The sequence below is a fragment of the Suricata suricatta genome, chromosome 10 (assembly GCF_006229205.1).
Source record: "Suricata suricatta isolate VVHF042 chromosome 10, meerkat_22Aug2017_6uvM2_HiC, whole genome shotgun sequence".
NCBI lineage: Eukaryota > Metazoa > Chordata > Mammalia > Carnivora > Herpestidae > Suricata > Suricata suricatta.
In genome coordinates, this window is record NC_043709.1 from 68,778,568 (window position 1) to 68,792,916 (window position 14,349).

Here is a 14,349-nt window from a genome sequence, read left to right on the forward strand (position 1 = left end):
AGGGAGACTAAGAGTTCACTTATCCTTTTATAAGCATTTTTAATGCATATTTATTTTTGAGAGATAGAGAACAAGCAAGTAGGTGAGGGGAGGGACAGAGAGAGAGAGAGAGAGAGGGAGACACAGAATCTGAAGCAAGGTCCAGGTTCTGAGCTGTCAACACACAGCCCGGGCTCTAAAATATGAATTGTGAGATCATCACCTGAGCCGAAGTCAGACACTTAACTGACTGAGCCACCCAGCCGCCCCAAGAGTACACTTATCTTGATGAGCACTGAGAAATGCATAAATTGTAGAATCACTATATTGAACACCTGAAACTAATATAATATTATATGTAAATTATACTTGAAAAAACTTTTTAATGAAAACAAAAACAAAAAAAGGAAGTTACTCTCTTGACAGATGAACTCAGCATGAAATATGGTTCGCCTATTTGTTGCAGGCTTATAATAATAATCAATACTAATAATGCACTATTACGTTAGTCTGTTCAGGGAAGAAAACAAATTTAGAAAACTATTTTACAAGCCCTAGCTACGCTTGTGGTGAGCATACCATAATATACAGAGATGTTGATTCACTACATTGTACAACTGAAACTAACGTAAATTAGTTTTATATATATAGTTATATTAAATAAAAACATTAAATAAAATTAAACAATACTAATAAAATTATATGTGCTATAAAGAAAATTTTAAATACAATCAGTCATTAAGAATATTTCTTCTGAGACAGGCCAGACAATATTCCTTACCTGAAAACTATACATATCAAAAAATAACAATGCTTTTTGACATGTGCAATTTTGACATGTCCAATAGAAAATAAAAATAATTTTCTATTAATTTTGTGAATGTGTATATGTTTGTATGCCCATACTTATAAACAGATAAATAGATATGTATGTATGTTATAAACATATATTTCCAGTTGGACAGCCATCATAATATTATAGTTGCATTAATTTTCCCCTAAGGTAAAAAAAAATACTACATAGAATCTCTAAATTTTTTGTATTCATGAACTTGTTTCACTCAAAAGAGAAGTAACTCTTGCTTTAAACCCATCAAAAGTGGTGTTTATCCAACATTATGAACATTAGATGATGTTTAAAATGGGTAAAGTTAAATTTTCTTACCATCCAAGCTGTGACAAAGTCCCCCATCCAGGTCCCTACTGCAGCTAATTTCATGAAACTTTCATTTCGGATGCCCATATAGTCCGTAATGATATATGCTCTGTGGAAACAAACACACAAGACATTGTCCAGACTGAGAGAGCCATACTGTCAAAGAATTCTGGTTCAGCCACACGCAAGGGGACTTCCGTCCCTTTCAACAAGATCTCCGCTTTGGTCTCAGCACATATGCCTACAGATCGGAAAGGCTCAGAAGAGCTCTGAGGGTGTCCGGGTCAGTTCCAATTAGAGCTGAAGACTGACTGTGGCTACACCAATTACCACGTGCATTTCATTTTCAAGCTGTAAGACTGACAACAGCTTTTGGAAAATCAAACAAATACTCAGCAAAGGCATCATTTCATGCTCACTCAGGTATGAAGAGAGGGGAAACAATTCCTGAATTGGAGTAACTTGAAAGGGAAGAGAAAAGCTCATTTTTCCTTCAGTTCTGTGGAGTCAGAACTATTGAAGACATACTGGGACTAGGTTTTAGACAGAGTATCATACCTGAATGATAGTCAAAAAAGGTCCATTTGAGAAATTTTCCATGCAATGAAGTAAAGTAAAATTTAATTCAAATATATGTGGTTTAATTATTACTTAAATAAATAACAATCACCAGAAGATTTTATTTCACCTCTTTTTGTGTCACAATTTCTTGTCTGCTTCCCATAACACTAATTCATGCTCTTTACAGCCCAAAGAGATTCAAAGGCACAACTGATCATTAAATATAAACAACAAGACTATACTTACTGCATGTGATTTTTCTTTTTTCTCATTTGATTTCAAGAAAATCTAAGTATTATTTTCCTACTGTACAATTTCTCCAGGAAAACTGGGACACAGGGAAATCATTTAACTCATCCAATCAATACCACAGAACTGATGAATGGTAATTAGGAATCAAATTTTCCTCTCTCTCTCTCCCTCTCTTTTTTAGTCTAAGGCTTTTTTTGCTCAGATTTTTTACATTAAATTTTGTTCCTTTTCTTAAACACAGAGTATTAGTTAACCTTGATTCTTCTTAGATGAACTTTAGAATAAGATACAGAAGAAAATGATATGTTTCTTATTTATTGAGTGAAACTATTTAGAGATACATTTTTGAAATCATTTAGAGGTAAATCATATCCAATTTAGTTATTTTTTTTCTGGAGTTATTGCAGATGGTTTTGTTATCCATAAAATAAATATTTAAATGGCTTCGCTTAACAACAAAAATAAACATATGAACTCTTAAAACAACTTTTTCCCACATGCTTCATTCACCTACCTTAGAAGATCTTTATAAAAATCTTAAGATCTCACCTCAAAATTCTGGGTCTCTATTCCATGGATTTTCATAATGGCCAAAGAAATCATAGCTATCATAAACTGCTTGCTTACAATATTCTACAGATCACTATAGATCACTATTAGCACATTAAATACAGTGTCCCCAACACCTTCCATATCAGCGCAATGAAATGTATTATTATACCTGTTTCACAGATATGGAATTGAGGCTTCAAAGGGTTTTTGCAACTTCCTCAAGGTCAAGCATCTGGTAAATAGACAACGTTTGAATCTAAATGATTGACTCCCAAATGCAGGCACTTAAACACTACGCTACATCTTCTGCCCATAAGGGTTAGTGAGATATAAAAAACACAAAGAATACTGATTCTGTTCCCCACTATCTTAGTAGACAATGAAAATCAAAACTTACATCCTTTGAGGATAACTCATAGCAGAAGTCAAAAGCAGCATGCAAAGGCTGCAGCCCCCCAGAGCTATGAGTCTTGGACTCCCACCAAGTTCACCAAACTAAGCAGCCTATGTGTGAAAGCCCCCAGATTACCTTGGACACCTTGGTCTTACTCCCTTCAGGTTCACTATTACTGAACAGTTCATGGGCAGTGAATTCAGTGTACTTTAGAGAATTAGCTCTGGTAATTGTCCAGCTCTTTCTATGACCTTTATTTTGAAAGATGTGTTGAATGACATATCCTTACCTGTCCACTTTGCCAGTGAGTTCTAGAATACATTGAACTATGGTGGAAATTTCAGGGTACTTTCTTTGTGGAAATATAGGTATGTATAAGAGAAGATATCCTCTTATTTCAGTATCTAAAAACAGGGATGAGATGCGGGCACCTGGGTGGCTCAGTCAGTTAAACATCTGACTTCTGCTCAAGTCATGATCTCACAGTTCATGAGTTCGAGTCCCTCATTGGGCTCTGTGTCAGAGCCTCCTTCAGAAACTCTGTCTTCTTCTCTCTCCGCCCTGCCCCTGCTCACACACTCTCTCTCTCTCAAAAATAAACAAACATTTAAAAACTAAATAAGCAAAATAAGGGATGAGATATATAAGCTTGCAAGAGATCAATGATCCAGCCTAGAACTAAAAAATCTAAATAAAATATAAAAACTGCCCCCAAAATCTGCTTTATGTAATCTGAGAGCTGCTTAAGGAATTAGGACTAGATAAACCAAGATATCATGAACTGCTATTTATTTATTTATTTTACTGTTTTATTTATTTTTGAAACAGAGAGATTCAGAGCATGAGCAGAAAGGGGCAAAGAGAGAGGGAGACACAGAATCAGAAGCAGGCTCCAGGCTCTAAACTGTCAGCACAGAGCCCAATGCAGGGCTCAAACCCATGAACGTGAGATCATGACCTGAGCCAAAGTCAGAGGCTTAACCAACTGAGCCACCCAGGTGCCCCGATTAACCAAGATATCAGATTGGAGAGAATGATGGAAAATGAGCTTTATTTTCTCCGGGGACATTTGCTGATTCTGCATGCAAGGCAAGAGAATGAGATTCTGGGCTTTGCCTAGCTGGGGGTCGTCTCTGTGAGATGGAGAGACAACATTAGAAACTTAAGGAGCCACGATCTTCATCTTGAAGGGGTCCAGAAGGAAGCATGATACAGAGCTGGTTTTACTTTCAAGACATTTGCCAAATTATGCATTATGTTCAGAGGAGAGGCTAAGAGACGAAGCAGAAAGTCCCTGAGAAGCATAGCAAAGCTTTGGCAATTTCACCATGTTAAGGAGACTACTGTACTTCAGAACCTGCCAGAAGGAAAGGCCCAAGAGAACACACAGAGCAACGAAAGGCCAGAAGAAACCAGAGATTGATGGTCCTTGACAAAACGGAATCAGCCCTTATCCACTCCATTTCATGACTGGATTAAGGTGATCAGCTTCCATCTACTCATCTAACAGAAGAAAGGTGAACATTTTTTGGAAGAACAAAATATAATCTAGATCCTCTACATGTTTTTATATATAACATCCATCATGCATTCAAAAATTACTAAGATGTCAAAAAACAGAGCCATACCACTGTTAATCAAGAGAAAAACCATGTCTAAGACTAGATAACAACAGGGGTTTACTTTGGCTATTCCTTTCACCTTTGATCCCCCGCACTTAGACACGGCCTGCATATACTAAGTGATGAGTGAACATTTGTTTAATATATGAAGTGAACCAAGTTATTCATATTTATTTCTGCATGGCATGGGTAGATCTATGTATATGAAACCCTAGAAACAGCAGTAAAGTGAGATTTGAACTGTGGACATGTGGTGCATACTGAATACTATGGCAACAATGAAGATGAGATAGCATAATTTATGCTGTAAGTAGTTATGAGTGCTACATAAAAGGTAGTAGGTATTCTAACTTTTGATCCTTTAGAGAAATATACAGAAGAATTAAAAATATGCTGCCTGTTATAAAAATCTGCAACTACTAGTTCAGATTTGTATATCCTTTTATAGTAATAATATATTTCCTGTACTGGTTGCAAAGGACAGAGTGTGCTTATATTTATATAAGCAATGTTAGCCAGTTTGAATATCACACTGAACTCCAAAAAAGTGAAGTTGTGAAGCTTCATACCTAATGTTTTAGGGAGTGATTCAGAATGAAATTCTATTTGCTAGGAGGCACCATTAACGTTTTTAGTTTTGCTTGGAGTTTTAGCTAATTATTTCAACTATTCCTACATCTTTTGTTTGTTTTGTTCTATACTTGAGCTAATTATTTCGACTGTGCATAGATCTAGAAAATCTTGCAGTTTTACCAGTCTTCCAGGTAAATATCAACCATAACTTTAAAATATCATTTCTATAAAAATTCTAAATGAATTTCTTTACAGGCTATAACTTCAGTATTTTTTTTCTTGAGATCTCAAGCCTGTCAGATTCATAACAGATGTGTGGAAACTTCAGTATACAGGACCTTTGGAAATGTTTGTAATTATTATAACAGCCTGAATAGCTATCAAACCAGTGTACCTAGTGAAAACTGTGGGCTTAATGGGCATAAACTAATCAGTCTCTAAATAGTCAATAAAACTATAATCTAGTAAATTGATCCTTTAGGGGAGAGTTTTGATACTAGCAACAAAAGTTCCAGTTCACTTCAGTCTATTACTTACATGTACATGGATATAGTCAATGCTAGGTGATTTAGGAGTCGAGTCTCTGAAAGTTTAAAAGGAGGCACTAAACATAGATCACCAAACCAATATGGATTCATGCCTCACTGAAAATCCATCTGTGGCCAGCTGGATTCATAATGTCACAGCTGTTTCTCCCAGCCATGTTTGGGCAACATAAACAAGACTGGAGGCTTCATACACAAGTAAATCATGGATAAGGAGTTGAGTTACATGAGTACAGTCCTGCATTACACATAATGAAACTAAAGCGGAAATTCTAAGTGTTCTTACAACATTGGGGAGAAAAATCTGCCACTATAAACCACCAGGAATTAAACCTAGATTTATTATATTAACTTTCTGTCAATCTTTTTGTGTTTGTAAGTAAATGATTAACAGCCTTCAATCCAGCTTATTATCCAAATAACCACATTTTAGCATTTTTGCTTAAAAGTCTTAGTTCTTGCTTACTGAAAGGCTTTGATGGAGCTCAATGCATGTATACAAACTAGACGAGAACTAGAGCATAAGCCTACGAAGCAAGATCCACTGGAAACTCAAAATCCTGCAGATAATTGTTAGGAGTAGCCTGGAGTGATTAAATGTGCCTCTAGACCTAACAGTGCTTTCAGATAAAATACCACCTCAAATTTCCCAACTACAGCCATACATCCCCTCTAATTTTTATAAGGAAGACATATATAAAGACTACAGATGGAATTTCAGTTGACCAAACTTACCCTGAATGTGAATACTTTCACTATACATTAATTATTCCATTCATTCCTTGCTTGACTTCAGCCCATTCAGAAAAATTCACCTGTATTAGATACAGAAACCTTAGTGTCTGCCATCTGCACCGCCACCCCCGCTTGCTTTTAACGTTTGATTAATCACTAAGGTTACTTTGGAAAGGCTCACAAATCTATGCTTTTTTTCTGTATCACTACTACTAATGCCTTGATCCTGTTCATAAGCCCCTCTAATCTGAATAAAGCAATAGCTTCCCAACTCCCTGTCTTTTTCCCATATTAGATGCTCTATCACCACTATAATGACTTCTAGGGAAGTAATACATAATACCATAGGAGAAGGAGTCCTGGGTTTGCAAACCACCTCCCAGTCTATAATCTGGGACAAATGGTCAACTTGTTCCTTTATCCGTAGTGTAGGGATAAAATAACTACTCCTCAAAAGGGTTTCTTGAGGATTAAGATTACTTCATTTCTGAAATTAAAAGGTAAAGCTTCTAGCACAACAATTTCATAATAGGCATGTAAAACATAGCAGACCTCTAGCCCCCTGATTCCCATTTTCTCAAATAATACAGTGGCTCCCACGGTCACAGAGTAAAGCATGGATAAGAAGACTGTCTACTCTCTGCCAAGCCACCCTTTCACGTGGACTTCTCTTCTTTCATCTCACAATCTCCTTTTATTAGGCCCTCCACCTCACCATAAAATCAATCTCACCAAAAACCCCACTATTCTATAATGCACCTTAGTATCTTTGTGTGCAACACTCTCTTCGCCTGGAATGCCACCCCCTTTCTCCTAGTCTGAGCTTACTAACTCACCCTGGCCACCGAGAAGTCTCCTACCATTACCCCAAAAGCTGTCTCTTCCCTGGCGTTAAACATAACACTTGGAATATACTTCCATTTAATAAATCTCCAAAAGTATTTTACTGGTTTTCTCACATTGTCCCTCTTCCCCACAAGGCTTAGCTCATTAAGGATAAAGAACATCTTTCATTTGCCCAAGCAGGTGAATTTTTTGGCCCAGTTTATAGTATGATTTAGGGATACAATAAATATTTAAATGAATAAAGTGGTCAATTGATTAATGTAAAATTACTTAGATCATCAGACACCAGGGCCAAACTAAGAAAAGGATAAACAGATAAAATGTTAAAAAAAAGAATCTGCAATAATACATAAACTAAAAAGACACATCAAAGAGGAGTCGGCCACATAATTATGATATTCTAACAAAGAACATAATATCACTGTATCATTTTTATTTCTCTTCTAGAATAAAAAGGTAGGAGTAAAAATATAATCAAATCAAAATGAAGAACACATCTTTGACTTTCTGTAATTACATATGTAATTTAGTTGGCTAATAATGAAAAGAATAAAATATAATAAAATCTCTGCAAGATAGCTACAGAATCTTATTGTTTAAAAGAATCCTTTTAAATTAAAAATAGAACTACTATATGATCCAGTAATTCCACTACTGGTTATTTACCCAAAGAACATAAAACCACTAATTCAAAAAAATATATGCACCCCTATGTTTACTGCAACATTATTTACAGCAACCAAATTATGGAAGAAGCCCAAGTGTCTATCAATAGATGAATGGATAAAGAAGATGTGGAATATTACTCAGCCATAAAAAAGAATGAGATATGCCATTTGCAACATCATTGGATCTAGAGAATATAAGGCCACGTGAAATAGATCAGAGAAAGATAAATACCATATGAATTCATTCCTATGTAGAATTTAAAACATAAATGAAAAAAGAGAAAAAAGAGAGAAACCAAAAAACAGACTTTTACTATAGAGAACAGGGGCATCTGGGTGGCTCAGTTGGTTAAGCATCCAACTTTGGCTCAGGTCATGATCTCACCGTTCATGGGTTCAACCCCACACTGGGCTCTGTGCTGACAGCTCAGAGCCTGAATCCTGCTTTGGTTTCCGTGTCTCCCTCTCCCTCCACCCCTACCCCATTCACAATGTCTGTCTGTCTCTCTCTCTCTCTCTTCTCTCTCTCTCAAAAATAAATAAGCATTAAAAAAATCTGTTTAATAAATAAATATGGAGAACAAACTGATGGTTACCAGAGGGGAAGCAGATAGTGAGGAGACATGAAATAGGTGAGGGGACTAAGAATACACTTACCCATATTCAGCAAAGTCACAGGATATAAAATCAATGTACAGAAATCTCTTGTATTTCTATGCACCAAAAACCATTAGATACCTAGGAACAAACCTAACAAAAAGGAAAAAGATTTGCACTTTCAAAACTATAGAACACCGATGAAAGAATCTGAAGACAAAAAGACATAGAAAAAATTCCATGCTCATGAATTGAAAGAAAAAAATATTGTTAAAATGTTCACCCCTAGCAATCTACACATTTAATGAAAACCGTATCAAAATTCCACCAGTATTTTTCACAGAGCTCAAACAAACCATCCTAAAATTCATATGGAACCACAAAAGGCCCCAAATAGCCAAAGCAATCCTGAAAAAGAAAAACAAAGCTGGAGGCATCACAATTCCAGACTTCAAGCTGTATTACAAAGCTATAACAATCAAGACAGTATGATATTGGCACAAAGGCATTTGTATAGATTAATGGAATATAATATAAAACCCAGAAATGGACCCACAGCTATTTGGTCAACTTATCTTTGACAAAGAAGGAAAAAATATCCAATGGGAAAAAGTCTCTTCAACAAATGGTGCTGGGAAACCTGGCTGGTGACATGAAGAAGAATGAAATTTGACCACTTACTTATACCATACACAAAAATAAATTCAAAATATATGGACGACCTAAATGTGAGACAGGAAACCATCAAAATCCTAGAGCAAAACACATGCAGCAACCTCTGTAGCAACTTGGCTTCAGCAACTTCTTACTAGACATGTCTGTGGAGGCAAGGGAAACAGAAACAAAAATAAATTATTGGGACTTTATCAAGACAAAAAAAACTTCTGCACAGAGAAGGAAACAATCAGCAAAACTAAAAGGCGCCTACAGAATGGGAGTAGATATTTGCAAATGACATATCTGATAATAAAGGGCAGAATGTAAAATCTGTAAACAACTTAAACTCAACACCCAAAAAACAAATAATCCAGTTAGGAAATGGGCAGAAGACATGAGTAGACATTTTTCCTGAGAAGACATCCAGATGGCTAACAGACATATGAAAAGATATTCAACAACATTCATCACCAGGAAAATGCAAATCAAAACCACAAGATACTATCTCACACCTATCAGAATGGCTAACATTAACACTACAGGAAACAATAGATATTGGTGAGGATGTGGAGAAGGGGGAACCCTCAGGCACTGGTGGTGGGAATACAAACTGATGCAGCCACTGTGGAAAACAGTGTGGAGGTTCCTCAAAAAGTTAAAAATAGAGGTATCTTAGGACCTAGCAATTGCACTACTAAGTATTTACCCAAGGGATACAAGAATACTGATCTAAAGGGGCGCATGTACCCCGATGCTTATGGCAGTATTATCAACAATAGCCAAATGATGGAAAGAGCCCAAATGTCCATCAACTAATGAACAAACAAGAAGTGGTATGTTTATACAATAGAATGTCACTCAGCCATCAAAGAGAATGAAATCTTGCCATTTACAATGACATGGAAGGAGCTACAGTGTATTATGCTAAGTGAAACAAGTCTATCAGAGAAAGACAAATACCAAATGATTTCACTGATATGTGGAATTTAAGAGACAAAACAAATGAACATATGGGAAAGGGAAAAAAGATAGAGAAGAAAACCATAAGAGACTCTTAACTACAGAGAACAAACGGAGTGTTGCTGGGAAAGGGGTGGCGGGAGATGTGCTAAACGGGCAAAGAGTATCAAGGAAGGCACTTGTGTTGAGCATGGGGTGTTCTATGGAAGTGATAAATCACTAAATTCTACTCCTGAGACCAATATTACACAAACAGGTTAACTAGGATTAAATAAAATTTTGAAAAAATAAAGAGCACACTGATGGTGACCACTGAGTAATGTACAGAATTCTCAAATCACTGTATTGTATACCTGAAACTAATACAACCTTGTATGTTAAGTAAACTAGAATTAAGATTTGTTTAAATAATAATAAAAAATAAAGAAGCCACAGGGATATACTGTAACACAGGGGTCTATTGTATATATGGTAACTATAGTTAATGATACTGTATTCGATATTTGAAAGTTGCTAAGAATGTAGATCTTAAAAATCCTCATCACAAGAAAAAACCCTGTAACTATGTATGGTAATAGATGTTAACAAAGTTTATTGCGGTGATCATTTCACAATATATATAAATATCAAATCATTATTTTATACACCTGAAACTAATATAATGTTATATATCAATTACCACTCAAAAAAAAAGTAATATGGCAAAAAAATAATAAGTAAATAAATAAAAGACTCCTTCTAAATGAGACTCGGTATCAAAATGAAACTTTGTGCACTGATTTGCTGGCACAGAGAATACAAGCGCTGTATCGTAAAGTATACTTCTATTATTCCTGTGGAAACAGAAAGCAAATTTATTCCTCTGCCCTTCAAATGGATACTGCCAAGCTACATGTCCTCTGTTCTTTGAAATCGAAATTTACAAGTTTGCAAGGTTATAAATTAATAGTCTCAAAACTAATTTTAAAGTTATAGAATTGTTGTGGTTATACCCCAAATTTCTGTCTTAGTTCATTTTTTTCCTCCCATTCACAAACACTCCAGAAATGGGCAATCTAACTGAATCCCCAAAATGGGCCTATCTTCTACTTCTAATGAATTAAACACAGCCAAGACACTTCATGTGTCTTTTCTAAAGTCATTGGCAAAACAATAGAAAGAATAAAAATTTTAAATCCTGAACTTTTTGCTAAGAGAGCCCCAATAAATCCCCAAATGGGTTCAGGGAGCCACAAATTACTTAAAATTAATTTCATATTTAACTTGATCATGTTTTGATGTTAAATAACATTTCAGTGTGTTTATAACTTTTTGGATAAAATATATCTGAATTGTAGAGTAAATTGTGGGCTTAGCCAGAGTGGCATTAATTAATTTATCCTACATAATGATGCTTCTTTCCAAAATTAATTAAAGGCATAAAATAGCTTATAAATTCTGCTAAGATTCTGATGCTGTTCAAAGTAGAACAAAAAGCAAGTTCAATTTTAATGGGTGTTTTTCAGTGAAGGTAAGTGTTCAGGGCTGTTAAAAGGTCAAAATAGATAAGAAATAATGGAATGGAAACACTGGGACATAAATACAATAATTAACTTTTGGCAGAAACTATAATTTTTCCACTGTGTATTATAAAATAAAGAAACATGAAAAATGAGACTGTCCTCCTGCCCACAAAATTTTCAGATTCAAAGTATAATTGCTTTGTGATAGTATGATAATTATTCTTTTCTCTCTCTTCTCCTCTTCCACCCTCCCTTCTCCTTCTCCTCCTCCTCCATCTATGAATTTAATCACCTCTCATCCTCTTCTTCCTGGCTACCCACACTATTTCCCAATCATTTATTCCCTATTCCTATTGAAGATATTTTAGGCTCTAGTTATGGGAAGGGGGAGGGGGCCATTTTTTCAACCAAGAACCCTTCTTATAGCATGCGAATTTATGTGAGTTAAGTATCTACTTTATTTCTTTTCATTTACTCAAAAACATATAATTACTGATGTCTCACTATATGCTAGACCATGGGCCTCATACTTACAAACTCACAGTTTCCCAAGGGAAAGGAAAGAGCATCCCAGAGCTTAGTGGTCACTTCCTACATTATCATCCAGTGCTTCTTGTCTAATTATTTCCTCTGTCCTACAACCACCATTTCCCAATCAAGGGTAAGCTGATGGACACATAAGTGTACAATAATATCCAACCTGCCACTAGCCTGTATTTCTTTTCTGGTAATTAAAAACCAAGATTCAAAGAGAAGAAGAAGGAAATCTTTATTCATGAGGTCAGATGAAAAGCATGGCATGATTATTGGTGTCCACATTCTGTTCTGTGCACTATGGAACTTGAGTCTACAGTGAGAGAGAAGCGAAGATTGGAGAGAGTAGAGGCAGCCTGCTGACTAGTGCAAATGAGGAAAGAAGAAATGCAGAAGAACACAGGTGGGGGGTCTAATTCCATGGTCTTCTAGAGACTCCAGATTCCATGAGACACTCCCTGTTAATTTCTAATAATTACTGCCTCCCATCTTTGTTCCTAAGCTAGCTTGACAGACCTTCCCCTCACTGCAATGAAAAGAGTTGTAACCATTTGCCAAGAAAAAAATATTAGAGCCTAAAAATGTGCTTTCGAATATTTGGTTGGATTTTAACAATATGAGAATCTTATAAATCCTGTTAGAAAGGGATGTCATTTAAACTGGCTGAAAGAAAAGAGTTACCAGTGTGACTGATACCTGACGTTCATTTTCAAATGACGCCTAATAAGAACAAGGATAAATGCATTATGCCCACTCTACCCCACCGCCTACGACAATAGGGGGACTTTTGTTTAAATCTTAATGCACTGTTTACATGTATAAAATTCACAAGTGTGCTAAAGTTCTGAGCAGCCCGACCCAGTGAAAAAATGGGCATACATCCTCTAGATAAAACCAATCTGTTAGATTGTGTCTCCATTTTATGAGATAAGGGGCACACTACAAGAGTGTGACAATAACTGCGGGAGTTTCTGTGTGTTCAATAGAGAAAAAGCTAGATAGAAAGGTTACATGTCTTAGCTTGCTGGTCTCAAAGGAACCTGATTTTGACATAAAAAGTGTTGACGAAAGACAAAATAAAGACCGATAAAGGGCAGCTTAGAGAGAGTGGAGGCCGCACTTCTGACATATCAAAGACTTTTACAGGCTTGCTACAAAGTGTCGGGAGGAGGTAACAAAAAGATCACATGGAGCCAGCATCACTTAGTGTAGAATAGAGAGCTGGAGAGAGTCTCACAGGCGCTTGGGAGGGGAGCTCTGGAATTGAGTTTGCCGATGATATGGGTGACTTGGGTAGCAGATTTAGGACTCCCAAACCTTCCCGGTGTGCGAGTCAATGAGGATGCTAAGGACAGCACATACCTTCCACCCACAGCCATCTGTGCGCTTAGACCCTCTGTGTAAGAGCCGTGCCCACTGGCGTCTCTCTAGCCTAACAATGCCTAAGCATTATCCGATGCCTTCACATTAGAAATGACGTGATTCTTACTGCTCCATAAATTTGTTCTGTGATTTTACTAATTATATAGCTTCATTTGATTTAACAATAAAGAATTTCATGCTCTGCTTTGCAATGTGTGCTTCACAAGCTATATCATTCCAGCCAATGGTATGGAAAAAAAAAATAGGAAATAAAGCCAAGTTTCCACCCACCTCGTGAGCATTTCAAGCCCATCAAGTTTCTCCCAAAGAATTCACTGAGTTTTCAGAAAGTTTTATTAGTGTGTTGAAGCTAGGACTTTCAGCTTCCACGGGGCTAGTTTCCAGTTAATACTGTCAAAGATGGTGCCAAGCATAGCCTTTCTTCCACTAACGCCCATCAAAGTCTCTGCTAGAGCTACTGGTGCTGTCAGTGTGGGGGCCAAGGGCCAAAAACACTGATGTGTGTGCCAACGACAAGGAAGATAGCAGTGCAGATGGTATTACTGTAACCTACGTTCCTTTCACCAATCCCGAGATCAATCACGAGTATGCTCACATTACTGCTCTACACCTGTGCCACCAGAAACCACTATCAGCCACGGAGAGCTGCTGACTCTTGACCACCTCAAATATCCACAGAGCCTACGGAGAAGTGCCTCTTTCAACTTTTACTCACTCATATATAATAGCTTTATACCTTTGGATTGAGATGGGGCCAGGGCTATAATATAGTGGGCTTTATCCACAGCAATTCCTTCCATGTCAACACCTGCCCATTGTCCTTGACACGGATG

At 36.6% G+C, this 14,349-nt stretch overlaps 1 protein-coding gene across 1 annotated transcript in view; it reads right to left on the reverse strand.

The window, feature by feature from the left end:
- Positions 1-14,349, reverse strand: part of TMEM117 (transmembrane protein 117) — a 437,355-nt gene that overhangs the window by 213,721 nt on the left and 209,285 nt on the right. Inside the window, exon 3 of the mRNA XM_029955779.1 lies at positions 1,145-1,244. Coding sequence (XP_029811639.1) covers positions 1,145-1,244 — 100 coding nt within the window. The remainder of the gene's footprint in view (positions 1-1,144; positions 1,245-14,349) is intronic.